The sequence below is a fragment of the Spermophilus citellus genome, assembly GCF_964194105.1.
Source record: "Spermophilus citellus genome assembly, chromosome: 16".
Lineage (NCBI taxonomy): Eukaryota > Metazoa > Chordata > Mammalia > Rodentia > Sciuridae > Spermophilus > Spermophilus citellus.
In genome coordinates this window covers 5,111,001-5,127,778 of record NC_138196.1, presented here as the reverse complement: position 1 = coordinate 5,127,778, position 16,778 = coordinate 5,111,001, and the positions used below count along the sequence as shown (strand labels likewise).

General features: G+C 31.7%; 1 protein-coding gene across 1 annotated transcript in view; it reads right to left on the bottom strand.

The window, feature by feature from the left end:
• Window positions 1–16,094: 16,094 nt before the first annotated feature.
• The window catches only part of LOC308635058 (UDP-glucose:glycoprotein glucosyltransferase 1-like), a gene marked incomplete at both ends in the record, with an annotated part of 64,906 nt that continues 64,222 nt past the window's right edge, over window positions 16,095–16,778 (bottom strand). The window contains one exon of the mRNA XM_081269322.1: window positions 16,095–16,142. Within this exon, the coding sequence (XP_081125448.1) occupies window positions 16,095–16,142 (48 nt within the window). The remainder of the gene's footprint in view (window positions 16,143–16,778) is intronic.

Sequence of the window (16,778 nt, the reverse complement as noted above, 5' to 3'; positions counted from 1 at the left end):
GTACTACTTACTATTCCACTTTTTGAGAGTAGCCATTCTAACAGCTGTGCTCATGCAGAAGATCTTATAGTTGGATGGTGCACTAAAATTCTGATGCAAGATTTGCACCTGCACAGTTACCAGTGCTTTCAATCCTTTGAGGTTTCAGATGTAGTCCATTGAATGGAAAAAGTTAATACCGGGACAAATTTCTTACAGAAAGAATTGGTTAGGTCTGTTGTTATTAGTAAAGTGAGCTTGGTGAGAGAGATCAGGAAGTGCTAAACTGCCATTTTGGCTTTCAGTGGTGGTCTGCATTTCCCTGTTAATTTTTTGGTACTGTCTAGATGAAAGTTCAACTGTCAGTAACAGCTATTTGCATTTTTAGAGAATGTTGGCATATCCCTCTAAGGGATTAAGGGATTACTTTAAGATTTAACACCTCTTCCACTCTGGTCTAATGGAATAAATCAAGCCCATGGATCTTGCATGGCCATAGAAAACCACTTATTTTTTCCTACTGAAGTAAATACTCATGTATATCTTATTCCTTCCTCTGTGTGTACAGATAAATTAGCATTTAAACTACAGGCAATTTAGAGTTAAATAATACATTTCAAATGCAAATCAATCTTCCTTTATTTATATTAACACTGGATTTGGGCATTTTGTTCCAGTAATTTTGCATATTTCTCAAATCAGAAAAGTCTTCAAGTGCATTCTACTTATCTCCTCTTGGTCGATATTTTTTTTAGTTTTCCAATTTGTGTGCCTCTAATTCCTTTACAGTTTTTGGAAGGACTCAAAACAGGAGTATATATTTATTTGGAGTATCCATAAATGGAGGTAGGCTTATATTCTGCTTTTATTTATTTTTTATTTTATTTTTAAAAATTATCTCTCTTTATATCTGCTCTTTGGTGGATGCTTGTGTATAATTCCAGTGTCACACCTATTCTGCACACAAGTCGCTTTTGTAATCTTTGCCTTTTATTCTAACATCTACCTTGAAGTAGGATTGTAGCATTAATTAACATTAAATATTTTATTGATATGTTTTGATTTATATACTTATAATTATTAACAATAAAAAGATATTTGCATACATATGAAATGCCCTATGTAGTTTTCTGTATTGTGATTTCTTTATCTTAAAATTACTACACTGTTGTAATATTATCACATGCATTAGTGTCAGGTAATGATCACTAGTACATTTGTTCTTACATGTGAGAGAGAACTTGTGTAATGTTATATACATTCATCATTCTAGGAAAATTTTAGAAGTTTCTGCTTTGATTTCTTTAACAAAAAGTAAATAATGGTAAAATTATGACCAGTTATTATTAAGGGGTACCTTGGGAAAAATGATCATTTTTAATAATAGTTATATCCTTTGTAAATATGTTGAATATTTGAGTCTTTTATGTTCTTTTCTGTATTTTTATTTTCTCAAGTACTGCATATTCCTTTTGTAAACATACTTGCATGTGAAATGCAACATTCATGTGATATCAGCATAAAACATACATGGTATTTTATAGTATTTGTTAAACTGGATATAATACATCAACAAAAATTCCAGCTCCTAGAATTTACATTTTACAAAATTTAATAATTATTGCTTCCTCTTTAGCCATGCCCCTTGGTTTCAACTCTGGAAGAATGTGGATGTATTCTCATGAACAGTTGCTGTAATTTTAGTCTCTGTTTCCTGTGTGGGTGTATCATATACATATGATTACAAAACAGTTTCTACAAATGGATAATAAAAGCTTAAATTATTATTTTCCTTTTTGTGAAAGCATTTATTCCACATATTCATCGATACTATTTAATTTATTTATATGATGTGATTTTATTCAATGTTACCTAATTTCTAAATATTTTGAGTTTTTATAATTATTGAAGACTTACATATATCCTTTTTAAAGTGACTCTTCAAGAATTTTTTTTTAATGCACTCTGTTGTATTTCTTCTTCTTATAAGTGTTTGATTATATGTGAGGAAATTAGGGTTTATTTTTAACTTGTCAGTTTTACAGCTTTTAATGTAATCATTTGATGAATAGATTTTTTTGTATTAATATTTTTTAATTCATAAGTTTAAATCTACTTTATTGTATAATTTTGAAAACAAAAGAAAACTATTTTTTTTGTGATATTAGGGATTCAACCAAAGTGTCTTAATGCTGAGCATATTCTCAGCTCTGTTTTGAATTTTATTTCTAAATGCGGTTTGCTCAATTTCTTCAGTTGGCTTTAAATTTTGAACTTCATGCCTCAGACTCGAGAATAGTATATATTTCAGGTGTGCACCACCATATGAACCATATCTTTTGTATGTAAACTTTTGAGCTTTGTACTTTCTTATATATTTCAGTATTATTTATTAATAACTTATATTCAGCATTTAATTTGTCAAAATATGTTGTTATGTTTTATGAGTGAAGGGATAAAATAGCATTTTATTATTGCACTCTTTCCCAATATCCTAGCATGTTCTTAGAGTTTTGTTGTTGGTGTTTTCGGTAGTTCCACCATTTATTTTATTATGAGGTTTACCCTGATTGATTTTACTTCATAACATCAATCATGTGGCATCATGGTATTTTGGTCAGCAGTAGACTTTATGTACAACCATGGATCTAGCAAATATCTTCTTAGCCATGTACTAGTCTATACCATCTAGATTCTGTCATTGCACTCAGAGTATTGGAAAATTGCAGAAAATTCTTAGGATAAATTTTCCAGAGTGTATTTCCATAAAGTGAGAAATCATTATATATGCCTATATTTGCAATTATATACTGTATAATTGATATAATTTGTATTCGTTGAATTTTCAAATTTTCTAGTGCTTTTTTAATTGTATCTGCTTTTTTAAAAAATTTATACTGAAGATTGAACCCAAGGGTGCTTAACAATAAATCCACATCCTCAGTCCTTTTTTATATTTTATTTAAAGACAGAGTATTACTGAGTTGCTAAGTGTCTCACTAAGTTGCTCAATACAATATATATAAGACAATATTATATACAATATTGTCTTAGAATTCATGATCCTTTTTTCTTATCCTCCTCAGTCACTGGAACTACAGTTGTCCATCACTGGACTGGGCTCATTTGCTTTTTAAAAGCACCAACATTGATACTGGTAACTCTGTGTTATGTTTATCTTTAATAGCTTCTAATTTTGCTCTTTTGCTTAGGACTTTCTTTACTTTTAGTTTTTGAATTTTACTTTTTATTGGGATGTATGATTTGATAATAAATTCTAGTCATTTTATGGCTTACTATGTTTTTTTGTATGTTTTATTTTCACCTCAGGTATAGATGAATTCAATTTTTTCCAGCTGTATGGAGGTCTAAGTGAAACATAATAACCTGTATGGATATTGTTAAAGAAATGGAACCACAATTTTACTCAGTTTTTTGACTGCACTGTATATGCCCAAAGGACATAAAATCAGCATACTACATCGACACAGCCACATTAATGTTTATAGTAGCACAATTCACAATAGCTAAGATATAAAACCAACCATTCAATGATGAATGGGTCCATTCAATGATGACAGGATAAAAAATGTTGCTTATGTACACAATAAATTATGAATCAGCCATAAAGAAAAATGACTTTATGACATTTGCCAGGAAATGGATAAATCTGGAGATTTTATGCTAAGTAAAACAAACCATTTCTTTAAAACCAAATATTGAAAGTTATTGCTGATATGTGAAATCTAAAGCTTATAAAGTGGGGAAGGGTAAGAAAAGAAGATCAGTAGATTGCACAATGGTAAACAAAAATAAATAAGTAAATAAATAAATAAAAGGGACAAGGATAGAAATATAAAAAGATATATATCTGTAAGTGAATCCTACCATCATAGCCATTAACAAGAACAGGATTTTAATTAGGATAAGATATATCCCATGCTTGCATAATACCATAAAAATCAATTTACTGTCAGGTACAATTAGAAAGAACCAATAAAATAGAAAAAAACAAATTATATTTGTTTGAAGAGCTATATGTATATTCTATTATAAATATACAATATAAACATCGGTCAAAGTTTATATATATAAAATTTTGCATGTTAAAATTATAAAAAGGAAAATTCAAACAGGATTGTTGTTGCTATTTTTTATATTAATAACATAAAAACCATAAAATGTTTGAACTTAAATAAACTATTAAATATTTCCATTAAGTGGTCTGCCTACCTTGTTGCATTTCAAAATTTCTCTAATACCATTGATATTGGAATTACTAGAGATATCACTACACATTCAGAATAGCCAGCTCTATCAGAGAAATAACAAATAAGGATCTACACATTAGTAAATTTCTGATTGGTGGTTGTACAATTAAAATGTGAGGATTCCCTTTCTTAATTACCATGATTTTTTCATCTGAAAAATATGTATAATTTAGATCAATATATAAAAAATTACAAAATATATATTTTTGTGATAATGCCTGAGTTTTATATTGTGTTTCATAAATGTGGAGTATGTATACATTTTTGAACTTAAATCACTTTTTCTGCAGAAGTAGGTAATAGTATCATTGTGTTCCAAAGCACTACCTACATGACAGTCTACTAACTCTAATTTCAACTGTATTTACATTACAGACTGTGCAAATATTCCTGTGATCAATGTGTTATTTATTTACATATACTTATTTTAGGAACTGTTAACATTTATGGATATAGCCATTGATTTTACTGAAGAGGAGTGGGAATGCCTTCAACCTGCTCAGAAAAATTTATATAGAGATGTGATGCTAGAGAACTATAGAAACTTGGCCTTCCTGGGTAAGTTTAACTTCACTTTAAATTTATTAATTACTAATTATTATTTAATTTACTTCTGTTGCAGAGTATCTTATGGGAACTTCTCTATAAAATGAGTTTCAGATTTGTGTTTCAAAGAAAAAGGGTATTTTTAGTACAGATATTATTGTCTCTCTCTCTCTCTCTCTCTCTCTCTCTCTCTCTCTCTGTGTATATATATATATAAATTTTACTCTTTAATCTGTCTCTTTCTTTGTGTGTTACACATCCTTCACTTTAGATAAGTAGTACCTAGTATAATTTAGTAATATAAACTATTGTAGACTACACATAGCAGCGGACACAGTTGAGTCATTCAGATGTCAAGGAGAAAACCAAACTAAAAAATTTTGAAAGAGTAGTTACCCAGCAGAAGAAATTTTCAGAAACTTAGGTTTATTTATTTTGATTGTAATCATTGAACAATACTGCCCTATATTTATCACATTTTCAAATTCCTTGTTGTTCTCTGTTTTCTTCTTTAGTGATGTCCCAGTTTATTCAGATTAACCATCAAAACTTAGCTTTTGTTGTGAGGGCCAGCATGATCTGTTTCAAATCTTCTTGTGAGGAAACCTTCAAAGGAGCAAACAGAAGACACACACACACACACACACACACACACACACACACACTGAAAAGGAAAAAAGAAAAAAAAAACTGGCCACCCCTCTTAACAGCTGCACATATAATACCCCAAAATTACATATCTTCTGATATCATGACTACATTCTAACCCAGTGTTTCTTTAACCCCATGTGCTACCTAACCAAGATTAGGCCCCTTTGCCCTAAGGACATTACCACAGAAACTAGATAGTGTACCTGTAGATTTGTCTTAATATCTTCAGGGAGAAACTGCTGGGCATTACAATTTTTGGAATCAGGTTGCCAGTTACAATCACCCCCACACTTTCCTGTCAATTCCAAGATCAGAATTCCTAATACCTCACCTCTTTTTAAAGGCCTTTTGAATAAACAATATTACTTATCTCCTTAATGCTGGTGGGGGCAAAAAATAGGGCAAGCATAGACAACAGCAAGTTCCAACATCAGTAAACATCCACCTATGAATATTTTTGACCCAGATAAAATTGAGGTAAACATGAAGTTAACTAATCCAACAAGTCCAAAATCCATCATCTTGTTGATCCTTATTAATGATATCTTTAAGGTAATCTAAGTCTTTTGAAATAAAATTACTATTATAACTTAAATTGAAGGAACATGTGGTATTAAACTTCTGATATCTTTTATGATGTAACAATAACAGACAATTAATTGCAGCATAATTGTCAAGTATGGCTTGACAATGTTGTTTTTGTTCTTCATTAAGCATATTTACATCCATGGAGGCATGACTAATACTGTTTATGATAGTATAGGCAAGTTTCATTGTAGTTTTATAAGCCCATAGAGCTAGTCCAGGTAAACCCAGCAAGGAGAATGTCAAAGCATTAAATTTTGCCTTAGAGAGAAGCTTCACTGAATCATCACAGTTTTTATCAAGAGGAATAGATCTTTTATGAATAAATTACACAGGATTTTGACCTATTAAATACTATGTGGATGATAAGGGCACATTAGTCTGCTAAGACAACAATGAATACCATGAGAAATTTTTGCAGGTGTATAACAATTTTATGCAAGTGAGTCAAGATATTATAATGGGTTCTTGAAGTCCACGATCTGGCAGTACTAAATTTCCCAAAGCTGGTGTACAAAAACAGAGCAAAATTGTTGTTAAGACCAAAGCATTTACAGAGTTTTGTGTGAGTTTAGTAATCAAAGCAGTAACAAAGTTATCTAGAGTACATTCTAACCCCATTTTAGCCAACACCTGTTGAGCTGAGGCTGTTAATGGTTTTATATGTCAACAAGTAACTAGAATTTAAGTATCTTGGGGTCCTCTTTTAATGTTTCTCCTCTTTTAAGGAGAATGATTATTCTCTTGTTTGGATGAACTCTTATCTTCCAGGGTTAAATGAAACTTAGAAATCAGCTTGTGAAGTCACTGATGTACATTTGTCATTGCTATTTTTCAAGCATGAAGCTAGAGTCCAAACAGCACATGTTAGCATAAGTGTAGCAGTCTGCTTTTCCCCACGTCATCAAAGGCATAGGAGCTTGTCATGCTGGTCAGGTGGAACCTCATATATTACATAATTTTATTTGTAATGGCTGTTTGAGAATAAAATGTCTATTCAATGCAGATGACCAATTTTGAGTATTAACTTTATGTTGTATATTGAGCACATTAACTGTAAATAAAACAATATTTAATGCATATTAATATAATAGAGGCTAGATCTTTGTTTGTTTCTGTTTTAAAAGGCAAGTATTAGGATACAATTTTTTCACTCAACAAAAGCTCATCCAAAAGAATTATGAGAAATTTCATGATTTAAAACTATATCCCATTGATTAAAAATTGTGCAAAAGGATGAGATGAAAAGGCAGGAGCATTATCCATCTTTAAACAAATAGGGCCTCTAGGAGCAGATCATGCTTGGTTTCTTTCCATGCTCTCTGATGGAACTTACTGACATTTTCTATTTTAGATTCAATTCTGTTATTAAATTTTTTCTTTTGTATTGTGTTTTGCAATAATGCATTAGTAATCATAAATATTTTGAAGTGAATAAATCATTATACTTCTACTTTGTAATTTTTTAATATTTTTTTATTTTGATTAGTGATTTAATTTCTGGATCATTGTTTTTTATTGTGGCATGCTTGGATTCTTTTCACACTATATATGTATGTATGTATATGTGTGTGTGTGTGTGTGTGTATATATATATATATATATATATATATATATATATATATATATATATAAACATACATAGAGAGAGAGAGAGAGTCTTTGACTATAATATCAACCCTACACAAAATACAGTGTGTGTGTGTGTATATATATATATATATCCCACTTCTCTTTATATATCCTATAGATTTTTAATTTTTACAGTATTTTACAAGTTGCTTAGACTTGTCTTAAACTTGGTACTGCTTGATAAGCCTCTCCCATATTTGTAGAATATCGGATTTGCACACTAGGAATGCCCCTCTCATTTTTTCTTAAAAAGTTATTCACATACACATTGTGCCCATTGAGGTTAATATTTATCAATTTCACTCTCTAAACTTTTTTAAAATAGTTATTTAGTGTTCTTTGAGTAATTCATAACTGTCAGTATCCTAATGTTAAATTCATAATGTTTTGTTTTTGTTTTTTTTTGTCACTTGGATTTATCCATGCTTCACTTTGCTGAACTATTTTTCATTTGTTCATTAAAGGAGCCATCAGTAGATTATCTATTCCATTTTCAGGAAAAAAGTATAAAAACTTTTAAATAAAATACAATAGGCAAGAACAGTGCAGCATCCTTGTAATATTTGCTAATTGGGAGGTCATACAAAAGTATGTCATGTTTGAGAGAATTCACAGAAATTTAGAAACAGCATGGCTAAAACAATTTTAAAAAGACTTGTGTTGTAGTACATGATATAGAATTTCTGGGGTAATCTCAAGCATTACACATGAAACATTAAAAGTTGGATGACCTAAAGATCCAGAATTGCCAGTACTAAATATGTATCCATGAACAGTTAAATCAGAAAATTGAAGAGATACCTCTGCTTTTGTGTTTAGTGCCAACATTTTTCTCAGTATTAAAGCTAAGGACTCAATGTGCGTGCCCATCAATGTCAAATGTTTAAAAATATGTATTTATATACTATTGTTATTTAGTTATAAAATATTTTGTCTCTTAAAGTGTTATAAGAAATATATGCAGGACTTTGAATTAAGTGAAAGGTGGCATGCAGATATTAAGTTGTAGGAGCATTTGATTCACATGTGGAAGTCAGAAATTTAGTGAGCAAAATTTTGATCACCAGGTACTGTGTTTTATGTAGGGTTTATATTATAGTAAAATCTTCATATTGTTATTTTATTGAGCATAATAGAGTCAAGAGTTTTATTTTACCACATAGTGAGTGTATTATGTTATTCATAAATACTAGTAGAATGAATACAATGCATTGTAAGAACAAAATTGATAATTATTTGAAATAATGATTGTTAATTTATTCTCTTTAGTCATTTTACCTTGTATATATAGTACAAAATACCATGATATATTTATAAATAAACAAAGTGGTATTTGTCAATAAAGGAAAGTCTCATATCACATGAACATAAAAATGTAAAAATGAATTTATAATACTTGATTGTCATGTGTTGAATTCATCCACATATTATGGCCATAGTATATGCAAGGTTTTTATTGTCTTTTAAAATGTTTTTACAAGAAACTTTATAGACATGTATGTGTATATTTCTTAGTAAATTTTTTGTTCATATTTCTTTTTAAGAGTCCATTGCCTCTTTACCTTGTTGAATACTTATGGTATTATCATTCAAAATCTACTAGTTATTTTCATGTCTCTATGTCATGGTAGACAAAAACCATATTTTGGACACTCTTTGAAAAAGCCAAAAATGTTTGTATATGTTTTACATTTCTCTTATTCTACTGACACTGAAGGTAGCTGGTAGATATTTCCTAAATACCCAATACTATCTTATAAAGGACTAAAGGCTGTTAATGATTCTTTTCTGTATTTTATTATATTACTCTTCTTAATGATGTACTCCTCTTGGATACTGTGGTCTCTACAAGAATTTGGATAATATTCTCAAGGTAATTTTTTCAGTACATTTTTATTGAACTAATATATTTTTCGGATTTATGGTGACTTTGGACTTACTAATCGGCTACACTCCTGATGTACTTATTTTACCTTAATTTCATGTTATGTACACAAAATATATTTATCCCAGTCTAATAGGTATTGTTTTTTTTTAATTTTTGTTTATTTCAGACATGATTCCTAATCATATCCAAGAATATTCACTAGAAAAGGGCCTAAAACATATATTACATGAAGTGATAAGTGCAAAATACAGAAGTTGTGATCTTGACTATTTACCAAAAAAGAAAGTATGGAAAACTACAAGTGAGAGTGAACACCAGAAATCATATAAAAAGTTGGGCCTTGTTCATCACCAGAAAATTTATAGTGGAGAGAAGCCCTACGAATATAAAGAATGTTGCAAAGCTTTTAGTAAAAAAAAAGGTCTTATTTGCCACAGAGGAACCCATAATGGAGAGAAGCCCTACAAATGTAAAGAATGTGGCAAAGCTTTTGGTCAAAAATCAAACCTTATTTACCACAGAGGAACTGACACTGGAGAGAACCCCTACAAATGTAAAGATTGTGGCAAAGCTTTCGGTCAAAAATCATACCTTACTTGTCACATCAGAACTCACATTCAGACTGGAGAGAAGCCCTACAAATGTACAGAATGTGGCAAAGCTTTCAGTCAAAAATCAAACCTTACTTGCCACATAAGAACTCACACGGGAGAGAAGCCTTACAAATGTAAAGAATGTGGCAAAGCTTTTGGTCAAAAATCACTCCTAATTTGCCACAGGAGAACTCACACTGGAGAGAAGCCGTATAAATGCAAAGATTGTGGCAAAGCTTTTGGTCAAAAATCAAACCTTCTTCTCCACAGCAGAACTCACACTGGAGAGAAGCCCTACAAATGTAAAGAATGTGGCAAAGCTTTCAGTTTAAAATCAACCCTAATTTGCCACAGCAGAACTCACACTGGAGAGAAGCCGTACAAATGTAAAGATTGTGGCAAAGCTTTTGGTCAAAAATCAAACCTTATTTGCCACAGCAGAACTCACACTGGAGAGAAGCCATACAAATGTAAAGATTGTGGCAAAGCTTTTGGTCAAAAATCAAACCTTATTTGCCACAGAAGAACTCACACTGGAGAGAAGCCCTACAAATGTAAAGATTGTGCCAAAGCTTTTCATCAAAAATCAGACCTTATTTACCATAGCAGTACTCACACTGGAGAGAAGCCCTACAAATGTAAAGAATGTGGCAAAGCTTTTGTTCAAAAATCATACCTTATTTACCACAGCAGAACACACACTGGAGAGAAGCCCTACAAATGTAAAGAATGTGGCAAAGCTTTTGGTCAAAAATCACACCTTATTTGCCACAGCAGAACACACACTGGAGAGAAGCCCTACAAATGTAAAGAATGTGGCAAAACTTTTGGTCAAAAATCACTCCTAATTTGCCACAGGAGAACTCACACTGGAGAGAAGCCTTATTAATGTAAAGAATGTGGCAGAGCTTTTTGTCGAAAATCATACCTTACTTGCCACATAAGAACTCACATGGGAGAGAAGCCTTACAAATGTAAAGAATGTGGCAAAGCTTTTGGTCAAAAATCACTCCTAATTTGCCACAGGAGAACTCACACTGGAGAGAAGCCGTATAAATGCAAAGATTGTGGCAAAGCTTTTGGTCAAAAATCAAACCTTCTTCTCCACAGCAGAACTCACACTGGAGAGAAGCCCTACAAATGTAAAGATTGTGGCAAAGCTTTTGGTCGAAAATCAGACCTTATTTACCACAGAAGAACTCACATGGAGAGAAGCCCTACAAATGTACAGAATGTGGCAAAGCTTTGGTGACACATGAAACCTTATTCGCCAGAGCAGAAATCACAGTGGAGTGATGTCCTACAAATGTAAAGAATGTGGCAAAGCTTTTGGTCAAAATAGACCTTCTCCACAGAAGAACTCACTGGAGAGAAGCCCTACAAATGTAAAGAATGTGGCAAAGCTTTTACTCAAAAATCAGGCTTTATTTGAAACAGCAGAACTCACACTAGAAAGAAGCCTTACAAATTTAAAGAATGTGGCAAAGCATTCAGTCAAAAATCACACCTTTTTTGCCACAACAGAACTCACACTGGAGAAAAGCCTCAAAAATGCAAAGTGTGTGACAAAGTTTTTACTCAAATATTACACCTTATTTGCCACAGGAGAATTTACAATGGAGAGAAACCTTACATATATAAGGAATGTGGTAAGGCTTTTATCAATAAAACAAAACAGAACTCACAAAGGAGAATAGCCCTATAAAAGTGAATAATGTGGAAAAGCTTTTAATAAAAAATAAAACTTTATTCACCACAGCAGAAGACATCCTGGTGAATTTGAAATGTGAATAAAGTAATAATACTTTTAAAGAAAGACTAAACCTTGGGGCTGGGGTTGTGGTTCCGTGGTAGAGTGCTAGCATTGCAGGTTTGAGATCCTGGGTTTGATCCTCAGCACCACATAAAAATAAATAAGTGAAATAAAGGTATTGTGTCCAACTACAACTAAAAAATAATCATTAAAAAAAAGAAAGACTAAACCTTATTAACAACAGAATGTATACAGAAAAGAACCCCTACAAATTGAAACAATGCAGCAAAGCTTTTAATAAGAAATCAATTCTTTTCACCACTAGGCTGCTTATTCTGGAAAGAAGACAACTAAATGTAGAGAATGTAGAAACATTTTAAATTATATATCATATATTACTAGGCATCAGAGAAAACACACTGGAGAGAAGCTCTACAAATGAGACCATTATACCATTACTCTAAGAAAGGGACAACATTTAATCCTCACCACAATAACCATAGCATAGAGAAAATTTTGAAATGTGAAAATTGACAATGTGACAATGCCTCTAAAATTTATTCAGCAATACTCAACACCTGGGGATACATACTGGTTAGAGAAAATACAAATGGAAAAAAAAATTGTAGCTACATGTTTCTTAAACACTGCTTATTTTTGGAGAATTCATTGTGCCCAGAAACTCTAAAAAGTTAAAAATATTTCCAAAATGAATTTAAATTTTTAATTCATTGAACATCTGAAAACTCATACTAGTAGTGAACATTGAACAGATTTTGTCCAAAATGTATGCCTTATATAACAATGAAACATTTATAATAAATGTGAGAGTATAGTTAATTTATTATCTATATATTACACTTGATGTATATGAGGATGAGTAAAATACAGAACTCATTTAAGTTTAGAAAACAAGTAGTTGTCTTTAAATTTTGCTTAAATTTATTAAGCATTATCAAGTTATTTTGTAGAAATATCAGTCATAAATATCATATATGCATAGCGAAGAAACCTCATCTTGGAAAGAATATAATTATTTTTCTATATCAAAAATTACTATTTTCACTTTTGAATACTGAGAAAAGAATTATATGAAATCTATTTTTGATGTTTAACACTCAAGTGTAATATTTTAAACTTTATTTTTTTTGTATTTCAGTTTAAGTTTAGATATTTTTATACACTGAGAAACATTCCTAAGCCCTCTCTCCACTTTTTCAAATTTTGAGACTGTCTTGCTAAGTTGCTGAAACCACACTAAGTTGCCGAGGCTGAATTTAAATTTCTGAAATTACTCAGCTTCCCAATTTGCTTGGATTACATGCATGGACCATCATGCCAGGTTTACAGTGGATTTTTTAACCTATATTTAACTTATGTAGGCAATATATCTTTATAACTGAATATTTGTTTATGTGTTAACACTCATGTATTGCATCCTGTTGTTAAATGACAGACATCATAGTGTTCCACTTGACTAAATGTCCTAGTAACAGTAAGACATACTGTTTAGTGAATAATACTCTGGCATTTGTTAATTCTTTTACACATTTTAATCAAACTTAATATGGAATACAATTTGCAAAAGTCATATCATTATTTTTTTTCTGTTTGTATTTATGGTGAAATTAAGAGTTATAAGAAGGATATAGATATAGGAAAATAAGCCCCAGATTTTCATATCTTGATTTATAAATTTTAAAATTTTAGCATTTTAACATTTCCTAGTGATTTTAATAGACTGAATTTCCACAAACGTAAAGGTAGCTCTTACATGAAAGAAGAGTTTTATCTTTCTTGTGTGCCTTCTAGACTTCATCCTCATTGGAGACATTACATTTTTCATTGAATGAGGTCAATGATCATTGTTTTCATGTACATTAGTAAATTCTGACGTCCTTGTTATTCTATAGGTAGTGTTATTTCAGGGCAGGAATCAGAGAAATGGATGTGGAGTCAAGGTTGAATGAGGCCTTATACTTATGACAAAATAATCAGTGAGCTATGTTTTATAGTCTAATTTTCTGAGGACCAAGTAGTAAGAGGTAAACTGAGAAGGTTGTATGTAAAGATTAAGTTTCTTATCATAAAATGTTGGCTTTTCAGGTACAATAGAGTCAAAGCTTCTTATACATAGAATCCATACAAAAATATTGGATATCATTCACAATTTTAGTAACATTACGTATAATCCATGAAGTACTGAGTTCAGAGCAACATATGCCTAAGAACAAGGTCTGTGGACATTTTACACTCTCCAATATAGACATATTTATACCAATTTAATTATACATGAAACTACACTAAATGAGAAGTAAAATCAATTGGATCAACACACAACAATATAGAAATAAAAACTTGTAAAGACTTAAGTAAGAGACCCGTAGTGGATGAAGAGTGGTTTCCAAATGCTAGGGAAAAATGGACATATAATCAGTTAAAGGTAATTGAAGAATGATAAGTTACCCACTTTGAGACCTTGAAAGCACAAGCAAAACTCTTTTCATTCTGATGTTAGGCTTTCTTAGAACTGAAAACAACTCTTTGCTATTCATGTTACCTTTATAAGAGATAGATAGTGTCAGTGCAGTAAGTGTATATAGAATATGGTTGTATTGTAGCTTTATCTATTTAGATGACACCTTTGTTTTTGGCTAGCTTTTTATTTTATTTTATTTTATTTTTTTAACTTTTCCATTTAATAGTCATCTAGGTAGTATTCTATATTATGTTTACATTTTCCTAACACCAAGTTAGAGAAGCAGAACCTTATTATCTCCTTATAACTAATTCCTCATTCCAGAGTTTCCAATTTGGAGTACAGGATTCAAAGGTTTTTTTGTTAGCTTGGCCAGGAATTGTCTTCTGGGCCTCCCTCCACAGATATCAGGAGGTAGTCTGAAAACCTGTAGGCACCTCTCCCCTGCCAAAACCTTAGTGCAGGACCACATTCACCCACACCAAGAGCAAAAGTAAAGCCTGCCTGCTCACGTCTCCCCCCAAACTGTTCACATCACACTTTTCATTGCCTCAGAGTCTGGGTGCATTATTCTTATCTACCTTTGTCAACTGAAGATCACAATCCTTTTTCCTGTCCCTCAGTACAATCAATAAATATTTCATCAGTGCCCACTGTGTACCATGAGTCCACTTCCATATTCTTAGATGTCCCTTTTAATCAAAATATAGCTCTGGTTGTGATTCAGTAATTTATTCCTCCATCTTACCAAGTACATTCGCGTTTTATATGAAATGTTTTACTGAACTAAAAATCTCTGCTTTCTTAGCATTTGAAATTCTGTTTTCTTCAAAGTCTCTCTGAAAAACAACTTCTTCCACAGATTGAGATATCTGAGCATGCCAAACTTCTCAGTCTATTGTTTCCCTGAATTCTAAAGCACTTATAGCTAGTATGATATAATGTAGCACTTGATCTTCTAGAAGTCTTAAGGGTTTGAAAATACACTTGAAGATTTCTTCCAAGAAGGTAGGAATACAGCTTTTAAAACATCCACAACAGTTTGGTGTTGGACACGAAACACATGCTAATACTTGCTGGCTAAACAATGCTTTCCATCTTTATTTTCTTGATTTTCTAAGAATACAAATTTCATCAACATGTAAAATTATCAGAAGCATTCAGAATAAAAGTAAAAATATCTTAACACTTAAATGTAAAACTTTAAACATTTTTATTCTTGAAAAAAACCTAGAAATTTGGAAAATTTGGCAATATGACTGAAATAAATGTGTCTGCACTATAAAAGGCTGTGTTACATTTTGTAACATTTAGTCCCTGATGGTCTGACAGCAACTATGGCATAGCTCTATATGTTTGCCGAAAGTGGAAATTGGCTTTGTGATGTGGTCACTCAACCTAGGAAAACTCTCCTGCACTGGAAAGCAAGCTGAAACCACGAACTATTTTTAAATAGGTATTTATTAATAATTCAATGGTGGTAAGCTCCTATTCATTGAGAATCAAATTCTGAGCCCCAAAAGATACTGGCTTTAATTCCAAGTAGAAGGTAAAATTGCCATTAATGAACCTCACTATTAATTACCCTACAATTCAGTAGCACCCAGATTTATACTTTGTAATGACAAACAAAACCTCAGCTAAATTAGAGAGATTATCAAATCAATACTAGTGTTACCTTAATGGTATATGATTACTGAGGAACATTTCAGCTGTGTTAATCAACTCTTGCTGTGGCCTCATGTGCAGGATCAACTATGATAACCTGTAGGGAGAGGGTAAGGAAAAGAACCCATGAAATGACATTTATTCAAATGTTCCTGGGCCAATAGAAATTAGTCATCTTACATGAAGCCAAGATTTTTGTATCTACTATCGAACCACATAAAAGAGGAATTAAGACAACCAGCAGCTGTATCCATCTTTGTCAAAGAATGTGGTTAGTAAAGACCACACACTTAAAGTGTGTAGCTCAGTTATTGAGCAACCCTGGGTTCAATCAAAAGTACTGCCAGAAAAAAAAGATATTAAAGAAAACCAGTAGTAATATGCATCTTCTAAGTGAAAAGGAGAACTGTCTTAAAACTTAAATTGCTATGAACCTAAAACTGCTCTTAAAAAATAGTGTTAACTAAACCAGAGGCTGGAGCTGGAGCTCAATGGCAGAATGTATGACTCATATATGTGAGGTCTGGTTCAATCCCCAGCACTGCAAAAACAAATACAAACAAAAAACTAAAATGATGTAGCCTAAATCTAAAGCTTTGTGTTACACATGCGGAGCATTTCCTCACACACTGATACAGGCTGCAATGCTGATGTAGCATCTCAGCACAATAAAAGATCCATATATTCCAAAGCCCTTTCTGTTTGAACAAGAAGTTGAACTGATGATGGTAGT